At 38.4% G+C, this 20,904-nt stretch overlaps 1 protein-coding gene across 1 annotated transcript in view; it reads right to left on the bottom strand.

Moving 5' to 3' along the window:
• LOC139942370 (unconventional myosin-Ie-like) overlaps positions 1 to 20,904 on the bottom strand; it is a 50,051-nt gene that overhangs the window by 8,331 nt on the left and 20,816 nt on the right. Inside the window, exons 9-23 of the mRNA XM_071939233.1 lie at positions 19,477 to 19,673; positions 18,128 to 18,295; positions 16,100 to 16,186; positions 14,863 to 15,030; positions 14,450 to 14,535; positions 13,632 to 13,713; positions 12,134 to 12,240; positions 10,672 to 10,770; positions 10,196 to 10,340; positions 9,242 to 9,356; positions 8,236 to 8,405; positions 7,951 to 8,096; positions 6,797 to 6,946; positions 5,370 to 5,518; positions 3,851 to 4,015 (exon numbers count right to left, since the gene is read on the bottom strand). Coding sequence (XP_071795334.1) covers positions 3,851 to 4,015; positions 5,370 to 5,518; positions 6,797 to 6,946; positions 7,951 to 8,096; positions 8,236 to 8,405; positions 9,242 to 9,356; positions 10,196 to 10,340; positions 10,672 to 10,770; positions 12,134 to 12,240; positions 13,632 to 13,713; positions 14,450 to 14,535; positions 14,863 to 15,030; positions 16,100 to 16,186; positions 18,128 to 18,295; positions 19,477 to 19,673 — 2,034 coding nt within the window. The remainder of the gene's footprint in view (positions 1 to 3,850; positions 4,016 to 5,369; positions 5,519 to 6,796; positions 6,947 to 7,950; positions 8,097 to 8,235; positions 8,406 to 9,241; positions 9,357 to 10,195; positions 10,341 to 10,671; positions 10,771 to 12,133; positions 12,241 to 13,631; positions 13,714 to 14,449; positions 14,536 to 14,862; positions 15,031 to 16,099; positions 16,187 to 18,127; positions 18,296 to 19,476; positions 19,674 to 20,904) is intronic.

Consider the following 20,904-nt stretch of genomic DNA (forward strand, 5'->3'; position numbering starts at 1 on the left):
TGTGGAAATTTGAGCTCAATCAGTCGTCAAAGTTGCGAGATAATAATGAAAAAAAAAAACACCCTTTTCACACGAAGTTGTGTGCTTTCAGATGCTTGATTTCGAGACCTCAAATTATTCTAAATCTGAGGTCTCGAAATAAAGTTTGTTGAAAAATTACTTCTTTCTCGAAAACTACTTTACTTCAGAGGGAGCCGTTTCTCACAATGTTTTACACTATCAATCTCTCCCTATTACTCGTTACCAAGAAACGTTTTATGCTAATCACTATTTTGAGTAATAACCAATAGTGTCCACTACCTTTAAGAGAAGGCTTATGCTCGGGTGCTTTTGGCAGTTTGTGCTTAGTGGTAGACTGTGCATTATTTAATACTCCAGTGTCATTATTATTATTGATATTATATAATTTTTTTTTTTTTTTTCCTTTTCAATTGACCGATTACTCATTTGCAAGTTGACTCTAAACAGTGATGACAAAATCTTTGTCCCACTGGGGAAACCACTGATGACCACTTCACACTATTTCAATTTTCCCTCCAGCTGTGGGATTATTAACTTTTTTTATCGAGTGATAACAGAACGATGACCTCCCTGCCATCAAACTTACTATACTTAAGAACGGATTGACCAATTACCGACAGTGTGTACGTGTGAAAAGATATTCCAATGCAATTAAAAAGAAAACTGCCTAAGCCAAGTTTGTAAACACTGCTCAGCAGAAGGGTGACTTGCTGATTTGCTGAGCAAGAAATGTAGTTGCATATTCACCATGGTTTTGCACTGTTGTGTACATATAAGTCTGTTTACAAGAACTGATGTTGTCTCTTGCTTTGCTTACAGTAAAGCTGTGGTTATAAAACAGAAACTCTGCCAATGGGAGACATGAATCCCTAATCACCGAAAACAATTGGTAATTGTTGTACGACACATAACACAACCAACCACAAATTTACATTAAACGTACAAGGTTTAAAGATAATAATAGCAGAAAGCTTCCCTTTAAAATAGTAATTGCTGAGGTGCGTTAGTGTTTGAGGAATTAGTAAAACAATTTCACAAATATTATTTTAGCATGTACATGTACAATACAACAGATTTATGCAACACTCCTGAAAACACTGCTCTGTGATTTTCAATTCTTTCCCCTCAAAAACTTCTACAGGTAAATTATACTCCATACATCTTCATTCACAGTGAGTATGGATTCATGTCATGGCCAAAAACTTCATGTACAAAAAGTACCCAAACCCTTTATTAAACCCGACACGGAGTAAGAGAAGAAAAAAAGAGCGAACCACCGAACATAATCTCACAGTCAATTACTATCGCTAAACCGCAGTGCACTGCCCTTTGAGTATTGACACATCACCAGGGAAGCTGCCTTGGAAGTGTTTCCTCTGATGACGCTAGTTATGATAACATGGGGTTGGTTGGGGCTGACAAGGGCTAAGCTCAAAATACGCCTCTTTAAGGGATTGGCAGGAAGGCTTTCCACATGTTCCATGAACTTCAAAAGTTCGGAATGGACTTTTACAAGATTGATTTTGAACATAATCAGGACTTGATGAGCGTCTTAACAATTTCATAAGTGATTGAGGGATCAAGAGACTTGCGTCATTCAAATAAAAAATTATTACACGGTTAACTCATTTCTTAAGCCTCTACTGGCGGGTAGCCAGGCACTAGCAATGTATTACTCTGTAAATTCAAGATTCAGTAAGAAATTGCATTATGTTTATCATTGCCTCAAGGGACTTACGTCATTCAAATAGAAGTTATTGCGCAGTAAACTTATTTCTTAAGGGTCTGCTGGCAGGTAGCCAGGCACTAGCAATGTAAAGGACACATAAATTCTCTGCTTCTGTTGCGCAAGATACAATAAGAAAATTGCATAATGTTTATTATTTCTTCAAGGGACTTACGTCATTCAAAAAGAAGTTATTGCGCAGTAAATTTGTTTCTTAAGGGTCTACTGGCGGGGAGCCAGGCACTAGCAATGTATAGGACACGTAAATTCTCTGCTTCTGTTGCGCAAGATACAATAAGAAAATTGCATAATGTTTATTATTTCTTCAAGGGACTTACGTCATTCAAATATAACTTAATGCCCAGTCAATTTATTTCTTAAACGTTTACTGGCGGAGAGCCAGGTACTGGCAATGTATAGGACACCTAAATTCTGTGCTTGTTGCGCAAGATACGATAGGAAAATCCATAATGTTTATTATTGCTTCAAGGGACTTGCGGCATACAAAAAGAAATCATAACATGGTTAATTTATTTCTTATAAGCATCAACTGGCACTAGCAAAGAAGCAATTTGGTAAACCATCTGTTTCTGTTGCACAAGATTGCACTATGTAGATGGTACATGTGACATGATACTTTGACTGGTAAACGCATTCTGGTGAGCAAGACATGTGGTGCTTAACAACTTTCTGCTAAGCAGGCTAACAGTCGCAGTTGTACATGTGACATGAAAGCTTGGCTGGTAACCATATAATAATAATAGAATCAAAGTCTTATATAGCGCACGTATCTACCAAACAAGGTACTCAAGGCGCTGATTATAACAAACTTTCAGAAAGATACATGTAGGTTATTGCAGTGATGAATTCTAAGACCCAATTATTTAGCACCTTAGGGTTTACAAGGTGCTACGGCGCATACAGCAGCCACACTCAGGAACACCGGGGCGAACCCCTTTTCTTTGTGATAAGTGCACTGGGTTCTTTTACATGCCTTACACAACACATGGGACCATTGGCTTTACATGTACGTCCCATCCCAAGGTAAGCAAAACTCCTTTAAAATTGGGCCGAGATCAAATACAGTGTTTTTCAAGCCCAAAGGCGGTGAAAGATCACACTCACATGTCTTGTTGCGATTCCCCCAAAACACAGACATCGATCATCCACCAAGCAAAATGCCTTAAATTATTCATGAATAATTAGCGTCTTCCACAACTGCGTGCATAACCAATATAGTTTCATTTATCATTCACAAACAAAAATAGCTCAATCAAGTCATATGCTTAATTCCCTACTTCCATATTTTGTTTGTGAGCGAATGCGGGGTTACACACATCCGAATGTTAAATTTAGTGTTTTATCAAATGAAAAGTTTGTTCTCGATCAGTCTGTTTGTATAGTTAGATAAGTGTGAGTGCACGTATGTAGAATGACGCAGAGTGTTTGTGGCCGAGCTGTCTAGGGCATCAGACTTATCAATTAGGGGACGATCAGAACTGTAGGAAGAAGACACTACATCAAACTCCTAGTTCCTTATCCAAGATGCGTGTCCCCACTTTTTGTATACTGTCTTAAAATCTACAAAAACAGCTAAAGGATTGGGGGGGGGGGAGGAGGAGGGTAGGCAATTAGGGTCAGAACTAAAGGAAGAAAGCACTTGATCAAACTCCAAGTCCTTCATCAATGATGAGTGTCTGTACCCTTTGTATAACGTCTTCGAATTGAAAAAAAAAATTCATGTATGGGAAGGGTGGGAGGAGGGTTGGGAGTAGAGGGTAGGAGATTCAGGGGTGATGAGGTTCTGAAAAAATTAAAAGACTGAAATATTTTTGTCACGGGAGGTGAACACACATAATCCTTAACTTTTTTGGGGGTCAAATAAATTTTGGGTACCCTGCAAGTTTTTTTCACTAGCCCAAACGTAATAATGCAAACAATTTTTTGAAACTTTTTGAAAAGTTTGGGATGATGCAAAGTTTAACAGATTTGTTATTTTATGCATATGTTAGGATACACCAAGTGGGAATACTGGTCTTTGAAAATTACCAAACAAGGCTTATTCCTTTAAGAAGAGACATCTAAATTTCCTTATCTACTTACTATGCTGTGGCGAACGATGAGAGGGCCCAGCTTTTGGTTTATCGACCTTGGCGTAGGAGGCCGAGGGTGGGGGACGTCCGGGTGCTTTCCTTGGTCTTCCATTACCCACGGGTCCGGCGTTTCGCCTGTCAGCCTGGGAGACTTGGACCTGCCGTGCTCCGGGGCCTGGGTTAAAAAAATAACCCAAGCTTGTCGTTAAGTATCATTACAAGGTTAAGCAGTAAAATGGGACACAGTAAGTAAAGATATTGACAATATAAACCATAGGTTAATGGTTGAAAACTTGCTTAGTAATATTATTTGTCTTTGGTCCATCCCAAATCATTAAGTTTAACCCAGTCGTTTTATAACTTGACAATAAAAAGCAAAAAGCAATGAGGTGTTTAGTATTTTAATTTATAGCATTTTATGAAGGGTTTCACAGTTCCGACTGGATATTTATTACAAAAATAAACAAAAATAACAACACTTAATTATAGTAAGTTAAGTTGTCTGGAAAATGTATACAAACCAGAAATGCTGTTTTGTTTTGTTTTAGAGAAGTGGATACAATGTTAACATGGGAAACAGTGAAAGATGTAAATTCTTAGGTCATGACCTTTACTTTGACCTTTTGGGGTTCAGAGGAAGTGGATCGACGGGGCTACAACAGCTGCGCTGAGCATTTTGGTAACAAGCTGTTTGTGTCCTCAGGGGCCACTTTCATAGAGCTGCTATAAGCACAACAATTTGCTTAGCATGTAATTTCTTCCTTGATAAAAACAGGATTACCAGCCAAATTTCCAAGTGATTTTCAGGATAAGCAAACAATAGCTGAATACCAGTAAAAAGAAATTTGGTTGGTATAATCCTTTTTTTTTATCAAGGAAAAAATGTCATGCTAAGCAAATTGTTGTGCTTAGCAGCTCTATGAAATTGGGCCCTGGTCTCTAACATGTCTAAAGGGTTAAGCAAGGTTGTACTGTTTATTCTTAGCATGAGGGTGTCCGGGAATTCAACTCATATTAGGAGCCTGAGTATTGTGTGGTTTTGAGTACTGACAAACTTGAAATGACTTGATTTGTGGCAGCTTCTTGGCAGAATGCCTTGTAGGAAAAGGGGGGAGATTAGGGGCCAACTTATAAAAGGATGATAATTTAATTTTTTTTTACCCATACCGATGAGTGTTAGCACTGTAAATGTATACTCGGTACTTTCTTGAGCTCTATGGGGAAAATCCCAAGAATTATTACGCAGTGTGTTCAAACCCCATCCGAGTAACATGCCTGTGATTTTGTTTTTTCACAGAGCTTGGGAAATAACCGAGTAATATAATAACACACTTTTATAGGTCGCACCTATCCATTAATACGCTCAACGCACCAACAAGTCATGGTAATGAAAAATACGTTTTTGTATACAGTGTGCTAACAGACATCGGTGTATTTGTGAGCGAAACCCAAAGGATTATCCCCGATGCAAATACCCATCTGTTACATTAGACAAAAAAGTATATTCAATGTGAGTCGGCAAGTCTTACGTGAGTTCCTGGGGAGTCCGGGTCCTATACTGACTGTCATGACTTTGCCACTTGGCTTGTTGATAGATAGGTCCCCGGTGCCCTGAGTGAACCGAACAGTTCTCGTGCCCCCTCCTCCCCATCCCTCCTTCTTCACGGCAAACTCGATCCTGAGAGGAAAAAAACATGGTCGGCAATATTTGTCAAATTAGTGCTTTCGGTGTTTTGTCTTCCTCTAATTTGTAAGGTCTTCACCTTTGGTACACCCGTCAGCTGAAAATTAATCTGGTGATGATTTAAGGCAAAGTTTATCTTTTACTTTTGGAAGCATTTGATTGTTAAAAGGTACGTACACGTTTGGTAATTACTCAAAACAAATACTAACAAGGGTGTTTTATCTTTTATCATTTTCTTGCAACTTTAATGACCACTTGAGCCAAAATTTTCACAGGCTTGTTTTGAGCCAAAATTTTCACAGGCTTGTTATTTTATGCTTATGATGGCATACACCAAGTGAGAAGACTGGTCTTTGACAATTACCAAACGTGTACAGTGTCTTTAAATCCTAATGTAGATATGTATAATATTTATTTCATTTAATGGCTCTGTGCACTATTGGTAGATATTCAAAATAATTGTTAGCATACAAATTTGATAGTATAAAACATTGTGAGAACGACCCCCTCCGAACAACATAGTTTTTGAGAAAGAGGTAATTTCTCAATCAAACAATAAAATACTTCAGGCATGAAGCCTTTTATTATGCATCTCTGAAAGCACAACAATTTATGCAACAAGGGTGTTTTTCCCCCCTCATTATTCTCTTGCAACTTTGATGACGAATACCCAAATTTTCACAGATTTGTTATTTTATGCATACATGTACATGTACATGCATGTTGGGATACACAAAGTGAGAAGACTGGTCTTTGACAATGACCAAACGTGTCCAGTGCCTGTAACTCCATTAACTAAAATCATCATACCTTTGATCTTGCTATTCTTATTAATTGACCATTGTTAGTTGCATCATGATGCAACTTGCTCTCTAGTCCTATCCTTTCATGTCTCCCTGCATTGTTGTCGAACAATACATTTACCACTTTTATGGTCCCATCCTTTCATACTAAACATCCTTTTTGTCCTTGCCAAGTCACTCCAATTGGTTCATAGCCACCAATATTGTTTCTGAAATAGAAACTTTGATTGGCTGTTATTTTCCCGCTTCTTTCTGGATCCTTTCCTTAATCCCTTTTTCCCTCTCTTTTGCTATAAATGGATATGTATTTGTTTGTACTTGTTTTATGCCTCTGAAGAAGGTCCGGTTTGGATCGAAAGCTAAGGCCATCTACCCTATTCATTATGTATACCATCGTACAGTGCAATTCAACCTATGCCATCTGTACAAAAATAATCCAGTAGTAGTAATAACAATCAATAACTCTTACGTGTCATTGAAGTTGAGTTGGAGGTCTCTACCGGCGGCATCTTTGTACTTCTTACTGAGTACTGTCAAGAACTCAGTCTTGAAGGTGGACTCAAGTAGACTAGAGTAATCATTCTCAACATGCAGGGCAAATATATCATCTTGTAGCGTACTGTGGAGAAAAAAAACATCGTCCAGCGGTTAGACTGAAGGACTTGCAATCACAAGGTTGTGGGTTCGAATCCACCTAGCTAACCACTGATTTCACAACGCGACTAGAACTGTCTTGTCTTTACTGCACAAACTGCCGCCACTGGGCTATAAAGAGTGCAGAACTCGGTCTTAGAGGTGGACTCCAGAAGACAGTAAATAAGTCTAGGGCAAATAAATCATCTTGTACACGTAGCATACTGTGGAGGAAGAAAGTAAGCCGTTGATTTCAACGACAGCAAATCTTTTTTGGGGGGAGAAGTTCTGTACATGTACCATTATTATTAGCTGTATTTTCAATTGTGTGTAAAAAATGTACATCAACATTGTTGCATTTGGTTGTATACATGTAGGATTTATTACGAGCAGCCAATGGCTGAACCACTAAGGAAAGTCAGTTTTACATGTCACAATCACAGTGTGTAGTTTGGCCATCAACTGTGTTACATTTACATCTTTTGTTGTACTTGAATCACACATCAGCTCATCTGTCTTGCCTTGCCTCTCATGCCTTGTTTATCTTTCTCCACAATATCCTTGTACATAAAATCCTTTTTTATGTCTCTCAGGACAATAGACCCTTCCCATGAAATATTATGCTAGATGCACACAGCGCGTGTGTACTAACAATGAGGGAACATCGCGCTGTTTTGTACATGGCTAATGGCTGAGTGACGCAGACATGATTGCACGTCTGCTTAGTGCACAACTCTTTGGCGTTTGCCAACCAAGGGTCTGTACGCATGTGTGAATGTAATTAGCATATTTCATGGGAAGGGTCCATTGGCACTAGTACGATCATGATGACGTTTCAGGTCGAAATTGGTTTGCTTTGTTTTTCAAAGTTAGCCCTACATGTAGGCCTGACACATACATTTCGTGTTCGTTACTCATAATTGCGAAACAAAATCTGACAAGCATCCAACATGAACGAAAACGGAACGAAAGCTTGCTATGATCTCGTACCTGAGGGATATACTCTTAACCTGAGCGACAGGTATCAACCGCTTGACCACGTCCTTGATTTGACCTTTGTCCGGTCCGCTCGCGACTTTCTCTCGACCAATCAGGTAGATGTTACGCGAGGAGAGTAGAAGATCACGCTTTGTCACCTGTGTTGATTAAAATATACATTTGATTAATTTAGAAAATGTGAGGCCATTACAATTAAGGCGCTCTATAAGTCTTGGTATTATTATTATAAACCATGTTAACATTTTGTTTAGGCCACCATTTTGCGGTGAATTTTACCTTAAAGCGACGGTCAAACTTGTTGACTTTATCCGAGAACTCGATGCGCTCCCTGCGCGCAGTCAGAGCCTGCAATGCGGGGTTCTGTTCAAACCCAATGTAGTCACCGGCAAAGTTACGATTCAGACTGTAGCGACGTCTCTCCTTCTTGTTGAAGAGTAGATCAGAGGCTGCACAGAGGGAAAAGAAAATGTGATGCGATGAAGCAAAATGAGTCATTTGTTGACAGAGGTAATTAAAAAGTTGTAATGACATTTGAAGAGAGCATTACCCATGCTTTAAAGACAGTGGACACTATTGGTAATTGTCAAAGACCAGTGTTCTCACGGTGTGTATCTCAACATATGCATGAAATAACGAACCCGTGAAAATTTGAACTCCATTTGTTGTCGAAAGTTGCAAGATAAACATGAAAGAAAAAACAGCCTTGCTTCCAGATGCTTGGAAATCATATTTGAGGTCTCAAAATCAAATTTGTGGAAAATTACTCGAAAACTACGTTACTTCAGAGGGAGCCGTTTCTCACAAAGTTTAACACTATCAACATATCAACAGCTCTCCATTGCTTGAGTACGTTTGAGACGTTTGTCGACCTACATTATATGTAAGAATTTTAGTAGGCATATCAAGTCTAAAAATGTATGGTCAATGTTGTTATGGACAAAATACAATTATTTTATGCCTAAGAAAAAATAAGATGTCCCTGTGCAAATTTTAAAAGGACTTGGTACATGAACTGGTGTGTGGGTTAGTCTTGGGATACATAGATAAGCCTCCTTATTTCTAGGTCAAATGCCGAGAAACGGACTGGCTTGCGAGGCATTTTTTATTAATTTTTTTATTTGAAAAGAGCAATCAATGGTACCACCACATCAAAACAAAGTTAAAAAAAAAAAAAAATAGTTAAAAAAAAAAAACTTTGTGGAAAGACATGGCAAGTTAAAAAACTTTCTAAATCGCTTGGGGATGTTCGCGACACACAATAGAACTTGCTGGCAATATTTACCCTGTTCCTTAAGGCGGAGGTAGTACTTGTGCGCATTGAAACGTCTGAAAGCCTTCTGGAGGATGCGGGCATACTGGTCAAACTTTCTCTCTCTCTGTTCCTCCAGGAGAAACAGCTGTAAATGCAAGAATTGTAAAAAAAATAATTTGAGAAAGGTTGGAATTCCTGCATCAGGCATCAGGTGAACAGTGATGGGCCTTCGGCTGGGCCCAATTTCATGGCTCTACTTACCGCAGAATTCTGAGTTTACGATCTCCTTTGTTTACCGTGCAAGCGCCGAATTTCTGCGCTACCTGTATTTATAAGCATTAAAAATGCCTATGTACATGTACACCTAGTAATATGGAGTACACATGAGAACCTGCATGAGGTGTACAGTGCTGGCCTCATTTTTATGGCTCTGCTTTCCGCTTTCTATGCAAGCGCCAAATTTCTTCGAAGAATGCCTGGTAACATGGATTACAAAGTATGCAAGAGACTAGATTCTATGCATATTGAGACAGGTACTTACAGACTCCGGTGACATACATGTAATGTATTTAATAGTGACTTGGTACCGGGTACTCCAAGAGTGGGTACCTGGTACTCCAAGAGTGGGTAACTGGGTACTCCAAGAGTGGGTACCGGGTACTCCAAAGGGTAACTGGGTACTCCAAGACTAGATTCTATGCATATTGAGACTGGTACTTACAGATTCCAGTTACAAGGTGTCACAACAGTGACTGGGTACCGGGTACTCCATGAGTGGGTAACTGGGTACTCCAAGACTAGATTCTATGCATATTGAGACTGGTACTTACAGACTCAGGTGACATGGTGTACTAAATAGTGACTGGGTACCGGGCACTCGAAGAGTAAGTACTGGGTACTCCAAGAGTGGGTACTGGGTACTCCAAGAGTGGGTAACTGCATACTCCAAGACTAGATTCAATGCATATTTAGACTGGTACTTACAGACTCTGGTGCTTTGATGAAGACTTTAGTCCTGCCAAGCTGCCATTGGTCTGGCTCCATATTAACAGCGTTCATTAGATGCTTAATGCCTGATCTAACGTCTCCTCTCCACTGTGGCCAGGTCTCTGGTGTTATAATGGCGTACCTGAAAGTCACAACAAAAATAATGTGAAATGGTGAAATGAGTTGCTGGTCCCTCTCAGCTGCTGGTCCCGGATGCTGGAACTCTCTAACAATTTTTGTTTAGCCTTCGAGAAAGACTCTCCTTAGGTGGAAATGTCAGGCCATTATACCGTTTTTTTTTAGTGCATTTATACCATACATGTAGTTCCTTTTGGTTGGTCAGCAGTTTGAAACAGCTAACATTATTTTATCTTTATTATAAAGTAAAATAAAACAAAAATTATCGCTCCTTCATCTTTTACCCCATCCCAAATCCTTCAGATATCTATAAGAAACTTTTTCAGATATCTTACCTTCTAAGGAATTTATCAAACTCTCTCCGATAAGCGAACCCGGCCCGTCTGACTCGTACATTCTCTTTCAGGCCAAGGTATTCTACTTGATGGTAGACTCTGTAAATAACAATCAAACAAATGAGGAAAGATTGAATAAATTGTGACACATTCACTTATATAAATCAAGTTCACCCGACACCATCACCCTCTAAATCTAGGTAGCGCCAGAGGTTGCTGGACACCATTTTTGGTCCAACGCAGAAATGATGGCGTTGTCACCTTTTGGTAACCCCAGTGGTTTAGATACTTCTCAAAGCATCCCTGTGGTTTAGATTTCACACAGCTTTTACGAAAATTTTCCTCGGGAAATAGATCAAAGAGCAAGAGTTGTATGTACTTTGGGTGATCAACTCACCGGATCCGGGGCAACGTGACTCTTTAACGTTTTTCTGTCACAAATTTGTTGCCTGTGTGTTTATACATTTGATATTTCATTTTTTAAATTTTTATATAATAGTAATGTTTTTAATGACTATTTAATATAATAGTAATGTTTTTAATGACTATTTTGTAAACTGTTCATTTCGGCTTTTAGCCGCTGTATTGCAGTGTTTTAATAAATAAACATGGAAAAATAACGGCTGATTTTCTTCATCAGGGCCGATTTCATAGAGCTGCTTCCGCACAAAAATTACTAAGCACAAAATAATTAAGCTCACCAGAATAAGGTTACCAACCTGCATTTTTTTTTGCTAAGCATAATAAGTTTAAGCAGTATTTTCTGGCCCAGGTTGATCCAAACTGTCTGAATTAAGAAAACAATGTCTGAAATTTCTCATCCCTGTTTTTACTCTTTTCTACAACACAGTGCCTCAGCCACTCTCAGCAAGCTCAATCTTCATAGTGACACTGTAAAGATTTGAAACCTAATGGCCGAGTCACACTGCAGCGATAACGAAAATGGTAACGATCACGATGCAGAGAGAACGCATTCTATTGGTTGAATTGTTCCACGCAGAATACGCACACGCCTATTCAACCAATGGAATGCGTTCTCTTTGCGTCGTTATCGTTATCGTACTCTTTATAGTTGCCTTGGAAACTATTGGTAATTACTCAAAATAATTATGATCATAAAACCTTACTTGGTGACGAGTAATGGGGAGAGGTTGATGGTATAAAACATTGTGAGAAACAGCTCCCTCTGAAGTGACGTAGTTTTCGAGAAAGAAGTAATTTTTCACGAATTTGATTTTGAGACCTCAATTTTAGAATTTGAGGTCTCAAAATCAAGCATCAGAAAGCACACAACTTTGTGTAACAAGGGTGTTTTTTCTTTCATTATTATCTCGCAAACTTGACGACCGATTGAGCTCAAATTGTCACAGGTTTGGGATTTTATGTATATGTTGAGATACACCAAGTGAGAAGGCTAGTCTTTGACAATTACCAATAGTGTCCACTGTCTTTAAGTGTATACCTTTTCTCCTCCCAGTCTCTGGGTCTCTTGGTCTCGTTTGGTTTGATGCAGCGGATGTAGTGAGGAGTACACTTCATTAGTCTGGTGACTAGTAGATTAGCTTGAGTCTGTAAACAAGACATTAGAGATTTGGAAATTTGAGGCATAATTCCACTTTTTACATGGTGAGGAGGTATCAATATTTGGTTTGCGGTACCACCATACACGTACGTGTGTATCTACTTGCTCGGTCATAGCAATAATAACAATACAAAATTATAAAGTGCACTTTCTAATAATAAATTACTCAAGACGCTACAGAAAAGATAATACAAAAGTAAACAAATACTCTATGAAATTACACCAATACAAAAACAAATAATTAATAGTAATAATTTATTTTAATATAGCATCTTACATAAAAAATCTCAAAACGCTGTACAGTGTTTTTACATATCATAAACAAAAACATTAAGCTAAAAAGAATAGGCAAAACACAGCAAAACTATATTGTACAACAAGAATGACAAAAACAAACAATGACATACTGACATACATGTACACCAATACAAGACAATCAACAGTATTACACCACAGAAAAGACAATGAAAAATGTTTAACAACATGTAGTAAACAACATTTTCTTGATATGAGTCTGAAATGTGTTGAGAGAATGAGTGTTCCTCATGTCGTTGGGTAGCTTGTTCAATAAGACTGGTGCAATGTGATAAGAAAACGGTTGCCATAGTGGGTGGTACAAGATTTAGGTACAGGGAGTTGGGTTGATGCAGAAGGATCAACGGTTAATGGCAGTGCCTCGGTAAATTATGTTCTTTTGAGAACTTGTCTTGCTTTATATTCTACTTCTGCGGAGTAGATTTTTGGGAATTCGAGAGACTTCTATACTACCGAGATAGTGGATTTTCGGAATCCGGGGGAGACTTCTCAGTTCTGATAAGAACCGACTTGCTTTTTATTTACTATCTGGGCAGACATAGATGGTTTACATACATGTAGATTGAAGACACTGGACACTGTTGGTATTGTCAAAGACCAGTCTTCTCACTTGCTGTATCTCAACATATGTATAAAATAACAAACCTGTGAAAATTTGAACTCAATTGGTCGTCGAAGGTGCAAGATAATAATGAAAGAAAAAACACCCTTGTCACACAAAGTTGTGTGCTTTCTAAATCTGAGGTCTCAAAATCAAATTCGAGAAAAAATACTTCTTTCTCGAAAACTACATGTTTGTTACTTCCAGGGGAGCTGTTTCTCACACTGTTTTATACTATCAACAGCTCCCCATTACTTGTTACCAAGTGAGTATTTGCTAATAACTATTTTTTAATAATTACCAGTTGTGTCCACTGCCTTTAACTATTTCCCCCATCCTCTGTGATAACATGTATGTCATGTATGTGATTGCTTACCAATGTGAAATTTTGTATATGTTATATCTTGAGAAGAGTAGTATGAAATAAATATTGACTTGAATTGAATTGAAGGTTCAACTTACTCTAATTTTCGTCGACGCTGTCGTTGGCCTTTTCTTTTCAGATGCTCCTAGTTTCTCTGGAAATAGACATTGAATAAAAGGGCTGGAGAGAGAAAAAAAAATCACATCAAGAACAAAATGTCAATGTGAATAACAACTGCAAGAAATGAACTATGCTTTCTTAAAGGGTAGGTATACCTTTGGCTATCACCCTTAAAATAAATGACAACAACAGCTTTCGGTTTAGAAGCAAACAGGGTTTGAAAGTATAACGCATTTTGAGAGTTATTTTATTCGTCGGTAATGTGGTTATGTAAAAAGCCACAAGTTTTATGCCTCAAAATTTGAATCTGCGAAGTGCTACTGTCAGTAACATTTCTCAAATTCCATATTCCTTTTAGGGATTATTCTTCCGGCGTGGGCATAATATTCGCCCCGGATTTTTGGCGAAACCTCAAAAACGCTACTGCCTTTTGAAAAGAAATTTGTATTGTTTGATTGTTCATGTACATGTATATTACAGCTACATTTTTCTGGACCCAAACTCTGGAAAAAAACTTCCAAATCACATCGAGGACACAACATCCTTCAACATGTTCAAATCACTTCTGAAAGCCCACTTGTTTCAGGAGGCCTACCATCAATGACTTTTTATTTCTCCAGTGCCTCGGCACCTTTGAGCAACCTTTGATTTAGGCGCTTTATAAATTGATTTTAATTGATTGATTGATTGATTGATTGATTGACTATACATGATTGAAACCATCCAATGGCTTCCAAAAATCAAAGGTATACTTTGCCTTCAGTGAAAAATTTTCGACAAAAGTTGCCAGACTTACTGATCACTAGACTGCATGAGCTCAATGAGGTCGGGGAACAAGACATCCCGATTCCGCTCACAGAAACCATTTATTGTGTACGTCACCTGAAATGAAAATAACCACACACACAGCAGATTAGTTTTTTGGGGGGTTCTTTTGCGTCTTCACCAAAATAAATGTCCCTCTACACTAATAGAAAATTAGAATCATACTTTGGTCACTATGACCAAAACGCTTGGGGCCACCCATTCACAACTTGACAATAAACATTCTCCTTTAAATGTCTTACTGTATGGTCCGTGATGGATTAGATGACTGTGTTGTTTATGTGTTCCAGTCTTTGATAAGTGTTTTGGGTATGAATGAATATACCCCCGCAAGTGATTGAGAGCGCCCTCACGCAGTAAAAAATATGGCCCCGTTTTATTCACCTTTCCAGCGTAGTGGTGTATTATAAAGCCCTGGTTGGAACCTTGAAAGTGCTGATGGGTACCAACAGTTCCGTTCAGTTTCTGCAGCAACTTCTCATCGGCGCCCTCGCTCTTTGCGTGCATCGTAGCGCAGATGTCGTCCAGAATACTCATTATACCTGGCGGAGCCTGTTCAGGAGAATAACAATTAAACGACACCCTGTTCTTTGTACAAACCTCTTTGTTTTCGGTTTCTTTTCCTCTCCAGCGCCTCGCATTAGTTCTCTAGATAGATGGCGCTATATAAATGCTGATTATTATTATTATTATTTTTATTTTTATTATTATTTTTATTATTATTTTTATTATTATTTTAGTGTGAAGCTGGTACAAACAGACATGAAACTTTCTAATTGCAAAAAAGCAGATGAAATGGCCGATTACACTTTGTACAGTATTTTGTCAGTTCACTATGGCACTCTTTTGAAGAAAAAAAAGAGAGGAAATCAGCTGATCAGCTGAAAAGTTGCATGCCTGTACAAAGTACATGTACGTGCAAGTAAGATTTGTGGTGACACCATGTAAATCTCTTTTGTGAGATAGTGGTGCCGGTCTAAAATTACAAAAAAGGGACTAACAGATACTTGATAGCATGATACAAGTTGTTAACAGCTTAGCTCATCGTGCTTGGCGAGAGACTGCAGGAAAATAACAAAATTTAATCAATAGACCCAGTGATTTTATTGGATACAATGATTTCATTCAAATAAACGTGCAGTGACGTAAGCTTTCCATATCTGTGTTGGATTGGTCTGAGGTGATATTTGTCAGCTGCACTTTCAGTCATCTGCACTCAGCGTGAATAATGTCATGAATGTTGGTGTGCACAGTGTACATAGTTGTTTCAAACGTATAGGTGTGTAGGATTTTACTGCGAATCTCCATGTAAAATGAATGCAAGGTCAAAGGTGCATACATGTACTTGACATGATCAGGGCCCAATTTCATAGAGCTGCTAAGCACAAAAATTTGCTAAGCATGAAATTTCTATCTTGATAAAAACAGGATTACCAACCAAATTTCCACAGGATTTTCAGGATAAGCAGACAACCGCTGAGTAACAGTAACAAGCAATATGCAACAAATAGAAGACTGGTTGGTAATCCTTTTTCTGCAAGAAATTGCATGCTAAGCAAATTTCTGTGCTTAGCAGCTCTGTGAAATTGGGCCCTGATGTTCAAGCTAGTTTTGTCCTTACCTTCTTCTCCTCTATCAGGTCACATACGATCTTGTTGTTGAAGTAGTCGATCGGGTTCCATTTGATACCCTCGTGCACATACTCCTCCTGTGTGTGGTAATCAAATAGGGGGTTATCACACAAGAGGCTAGGTACCAGACATACAAAAGACTGTATGGACAGGGCCTGATTTGATGGCTCTGCTTACCACCGAATTCTGCGCTTACGATCACGATTCCCCGTTTACGTGCAAGCGCCGAATTTCTGCGCTAGCTTTGTAAATGAAAATTCCCCTGCTAACCAGTGAAATGCTTGGCGTAAGCACAAAATTCCCTGCTTCCGTAAGCGCTGCTTCTTTGCTTATGGTATGCAGAGCCATGAAGTCGGGCCCTGTTGCTTCTGGTTCACAGAGCTTGTTTACAGGTTTCTTTGGGCTTGCCAGCTACAGTGATTTCTTTCACTTGTGTGAGGCATCCTTGGTTTCATTACGAGAAACATAAAATATAAATACATACAGTCCAGGCATTTATAGAGCAGTCCCTATACTGGATACTACATGTACATGTATACAGCTTAAAGGCAATGGACACTATTGGTAATTGTCAAAGACTAGCCTTCACAGTTGGTGTATCTCAACATATGCATAAAATAACAAACCTGTGAAAATTTGAGCTCAATCGGTCATCGAACTTGCGAGATAATAATGAAAGAAAAAAACACCCTTGTCACACGAAGTTGTGTGCGTTTATTAGATGGTTGATTTCGAGACCTCAAGTTTTAAATGTGAGGTCTCTAAATCAAATTCGTGGAAAATAACTTCTTTCTCGAAAACTATAGCACTTCAGAGGGTGCCGTTTCTCACAATGTTTTATACCAAAACCTCTCCTCATATCACCATCAAAGGTTTTATGCTAATAACTATTTTGAGTAATAACCAATAGTGTCAAGTCCTTTAACACAGAAACAGAAAATGAAACTATTCGGCAGGCCAATTTACATGTAGTCAATGTAAGATCATGTAACCACAAGTTCAGACAGGAAGTTAATGATTCAAGATGTTATCAATACCCAGTCTGAATTAAAAGGAAGGCTGGAGATCAGTGGCTTCGCAGTTGCTGCACCGTGCATGTGGAACACGCTACCTACAAGTCTTAGAGAAGTGGAGTCATTGGTTGATTCAAATGCCTCCTCAAGACACCTCCGTTCCCACAACCATCCTGACTTGCCCTTCTTCTTTTTTTCTTCTTTTTTCTCGACTAGTTGTTGGATTGTTTTTGTATTAGTCATGTTTTTGTTCATTTGTATCACTTCCTTTAAAGGGTGTATGTACTTTTTCTTAACAAAAAACACAATGTCCACAGATTTACATTAAGCTGACACAGTTTGAAGATCATTATAGTGGAAAGCTTCCGTTGAAATTTTACTTACTGCGGTGCTGTAGTTTTTGAGAAATGAGTATTAACCAGTTATTATACATTGTGTATGCTATGGTTTTGGTAATATCATAAGACCAAAATTATTTTGTGACTTGTTTTACTCATTTCTCAAAAACTAAACAACCTTAGTTAGTAATATTTGAAGGGAAGCTTTCCACTATCATTATCTTCAAACCCTGTAAGTTTAATGTAAATCTGTGGACATTTTTAAAAAGTACCCAAATCCTTTATATGCGTTCTGTTCTTAGTGTTTCCTAGTAGTGGCTTATATGTAAATGCTTGGTATATTTAATAAATGTTAAATTTGCATCTGGGATACAGAATATTCATTTTGGTTTTGACCCATACACACCGGTGTGTTAGCACTGTAAACACAGTACTTTCCCATTATTCGGGAAGTACTGAGTATACAGTGGTAATACACATCGGTGTACATGTACTGTATATGGGTGAAACCCATAATGAATATAATCATTATTATTATGAATGAATAAATACAAATATTTGTTTGTTCTTGAACAATGTAATTTCACACAAAGTTTGGGTCAAAAGCACTGCTCAGTACAGTGCTGGAAAGCAGCAGGGATGTTCAACACAGCAAAAAGGCATTTACCTGCTCTGCTTTCAAAGTGAGCTCAATGAAGATTTGCTGTAGTTTCTCGTTGACGAAGTTGATGCAGAACTGTTCAAAGCCGTTCTCCTGGAAGATCTCAAAGCCGTAGATGTCCAGGACGCCGATGGTAATCTCCTCTCGGTCCTTCTGCATGGCCTGATTGATAGACTATAGGGTGGAAGGACAAATGGAGGAAGTTTGAGCAATGAAGATGGTGGTTTAAAAGCAGTGGACACTATTGGTAATTATCAAAGACTAGCCTTCACAGTTGGTGTATCTCAACATATGCATAAAATAACAAACCTGTGAAAATTTGAGCTCAATCGGTCATCAAACTTGCAAGATAATAATGAAAGAGAAAACACCCTTGTCACACGAAGTTGTGTGCGTTAAGATGCTTGATTTCGGGACCTCAAGTTCTAAATCTGAGGTCTCGAAATCAAATTCGTGGAAAATTACTTCTTTCTCGAAAACTATGGCACTTCAGAGGCTGCCGTTTCTCACAATGCTTTATACCATCAACCTCTCCCCATTACTTGTCACCAAGAAATGTTTGATGCTTATAAATATTTTGAGTAACTACCAATAGTGTCCACTGCCTTTAAAGGCCCTGGAAACTACTGGTAAAGACTGAAAATAGACTGAAAATAAACTACAAATTTACCTGGTAACGAGCACTGGAGAGCTGTGATTGTATAACAATGTAAGAAACAGCTCCCTATGAAGTAATGTAGTTTTTGAGAAAGAGGTACACACGCTCAAATATTTGAATCTGATTAAAGACTGCATGCATGAAGCCTTATTTGGGCATGCGAAAGCGCACAAATTTTTGCAAGTTGCAGCAAGAGTGTTTTTCTCTCATTTATATTCTCTTGCAACTTAGATGACCAATTGAGGGATACACCAAGTAAAATTTCTCGTTTATACTACCCCATGATTAACCCCAGGACATCGTGGCTTAGGATCTACAAAACACAAACTCCCTCAGGAAAAAATTTGCGAATCATCGATAGGGGGAGAGAAGTTTTCAGAGCACAGCACCGAGGCTTTGAAAACTCCCTACCTGAAAAACTGTGTAACGTTCCAACTCACTCAACGTGTTGAAGAACAGTTTAAAAACTAATCTACATAGATAAGCACTTTGTTAAGTTTATTTTTCTTATTACATATATGTTATGCTACTTGCATTGCTTGTTGGTTTTTCTTTTGTAGAGCAGCGCCGTGAGCGTCGCTTGCAGCTGATACCGGCGCTATAAAAGTGTCCGTTATTATTGTTATTCTTATTAGTAGTATTTCGATTATTATTATTTTAAAGAAGTACAAAATGTTGTACTAGAATGATGTCTCACCTCCACTAGATAGTCAAAGACCCTAGTGTGGACAGCTTTGGCCAGGGCGTCTCTGGTATATGCTGCCTGCTCCGTGTTCAGGGTCACCTTGATGGATTCTGACTGTCCACCCCACTTGCTGTCCATCTGACGGCTGATGAGCTTGGAGCGAAGCAACTCCCGGTCGATGCCGAAGAGATGTGCCGGGAAATCAAGGACTGTATAAAGGAAAACATTACAAAAGAAGTGACAATTATTAAAACATCCCCTTAAAAAACTACAACTCCTTGATGATCCTAGGAGCTTTCTATTTTCCAAAGCTTCGCCTCGAGATTATATTTTGAATACTAGTAAACTTGCAGGTACAACCATGTGTAATCTACTTTGGGGAGTAGTGGCTCTGAAAAGAGTTGTTGGTAGGTCATGACATTTTCAAACAGTATTATCTACTTGTCTTCAGTGCCATTTGTGTACATGTAACACACAAGTTAATGGGATTCATTGTGAGGCTGTATTCCAAAACAGTCTGGTGCTTTTGAATAAAGTAAGATAAATGCATGCAATAAAATACAAGAGTGAAACACCACACCACTTATGACCAAAGAAATAAGGCTGCCGAAATGAATTGATGTCACATTGTAACAAGTGTACCAAGTAGGAAAAACGAATAACTAAGTTGTAAATGTTTCTTAACAAGAAACAGTGCACGCATGTAAAGTATAAACCGTATTGAATATGACGTCACCATTCAAATATTTGCCCTACAACAGTACAAGATGGCGTCTGCGAACGTGTGGGTGTGTGTGTGCTTGCTTGTGTCGTAGAAATCAAACCGGGAACGCTGCGTGCTGCGTGTTTCTTTGATGTATGTGTGTAAACGCGCATACGGTTTGACCTACAAGATGGCGACTTTCATAGCAAAAATGAAAAAAGGGGTTATTCAATACGGTCTATCATACATCAAGTGCAGTATGGAATCTCTATACATGTGAGACAATTGCCAAGTTTAACAGGATATTACATATCAGATAGGTAACAACTGGACAAATCCCCCATCATTTGACTGATGAAGATCCAAAGTTCAATTGTTTGATGTTTGCCATTAACGGAACATGCACCGACCCCCGGGAAACTAAATTTGATCTACATGTATAAACGGCGTAAAAATACAAAGCTGCTTTGAAACTAAAACTTGGATGTGTTTGCATAATTATTTCATTCATTGGACATGGTTTAGCCATTTATTTTAAAGACAAAGAAATGTAGGATTTATTTGAAAAGGAACTATCATCTAATTGTCATCTAACGCTTCTCTGATTCATATTTTGGAACATAAAAAAGTATATCTTTTTACATTACCACATTAGTTGGAAGTGAAATGTTTCTCAAAATGCTTTAAATACGATTGAAAGCTGCTGTAGGCTTCCACCCAAAGGTTTTTATTTGATT

The sequence above is a fragment of the Asterias amurensis genome, chromosome 9 (assembly GCF_032118995.1).
Source record: "Asterias amurensis chromosome 9, ASM3211899v1".
Lineage (NCBI taxonomy): Eukaryota > Metazoa > Echinodermata > Asteroidea > Forcipulatida > Asteriidae > Asterias > Asterias amurensis.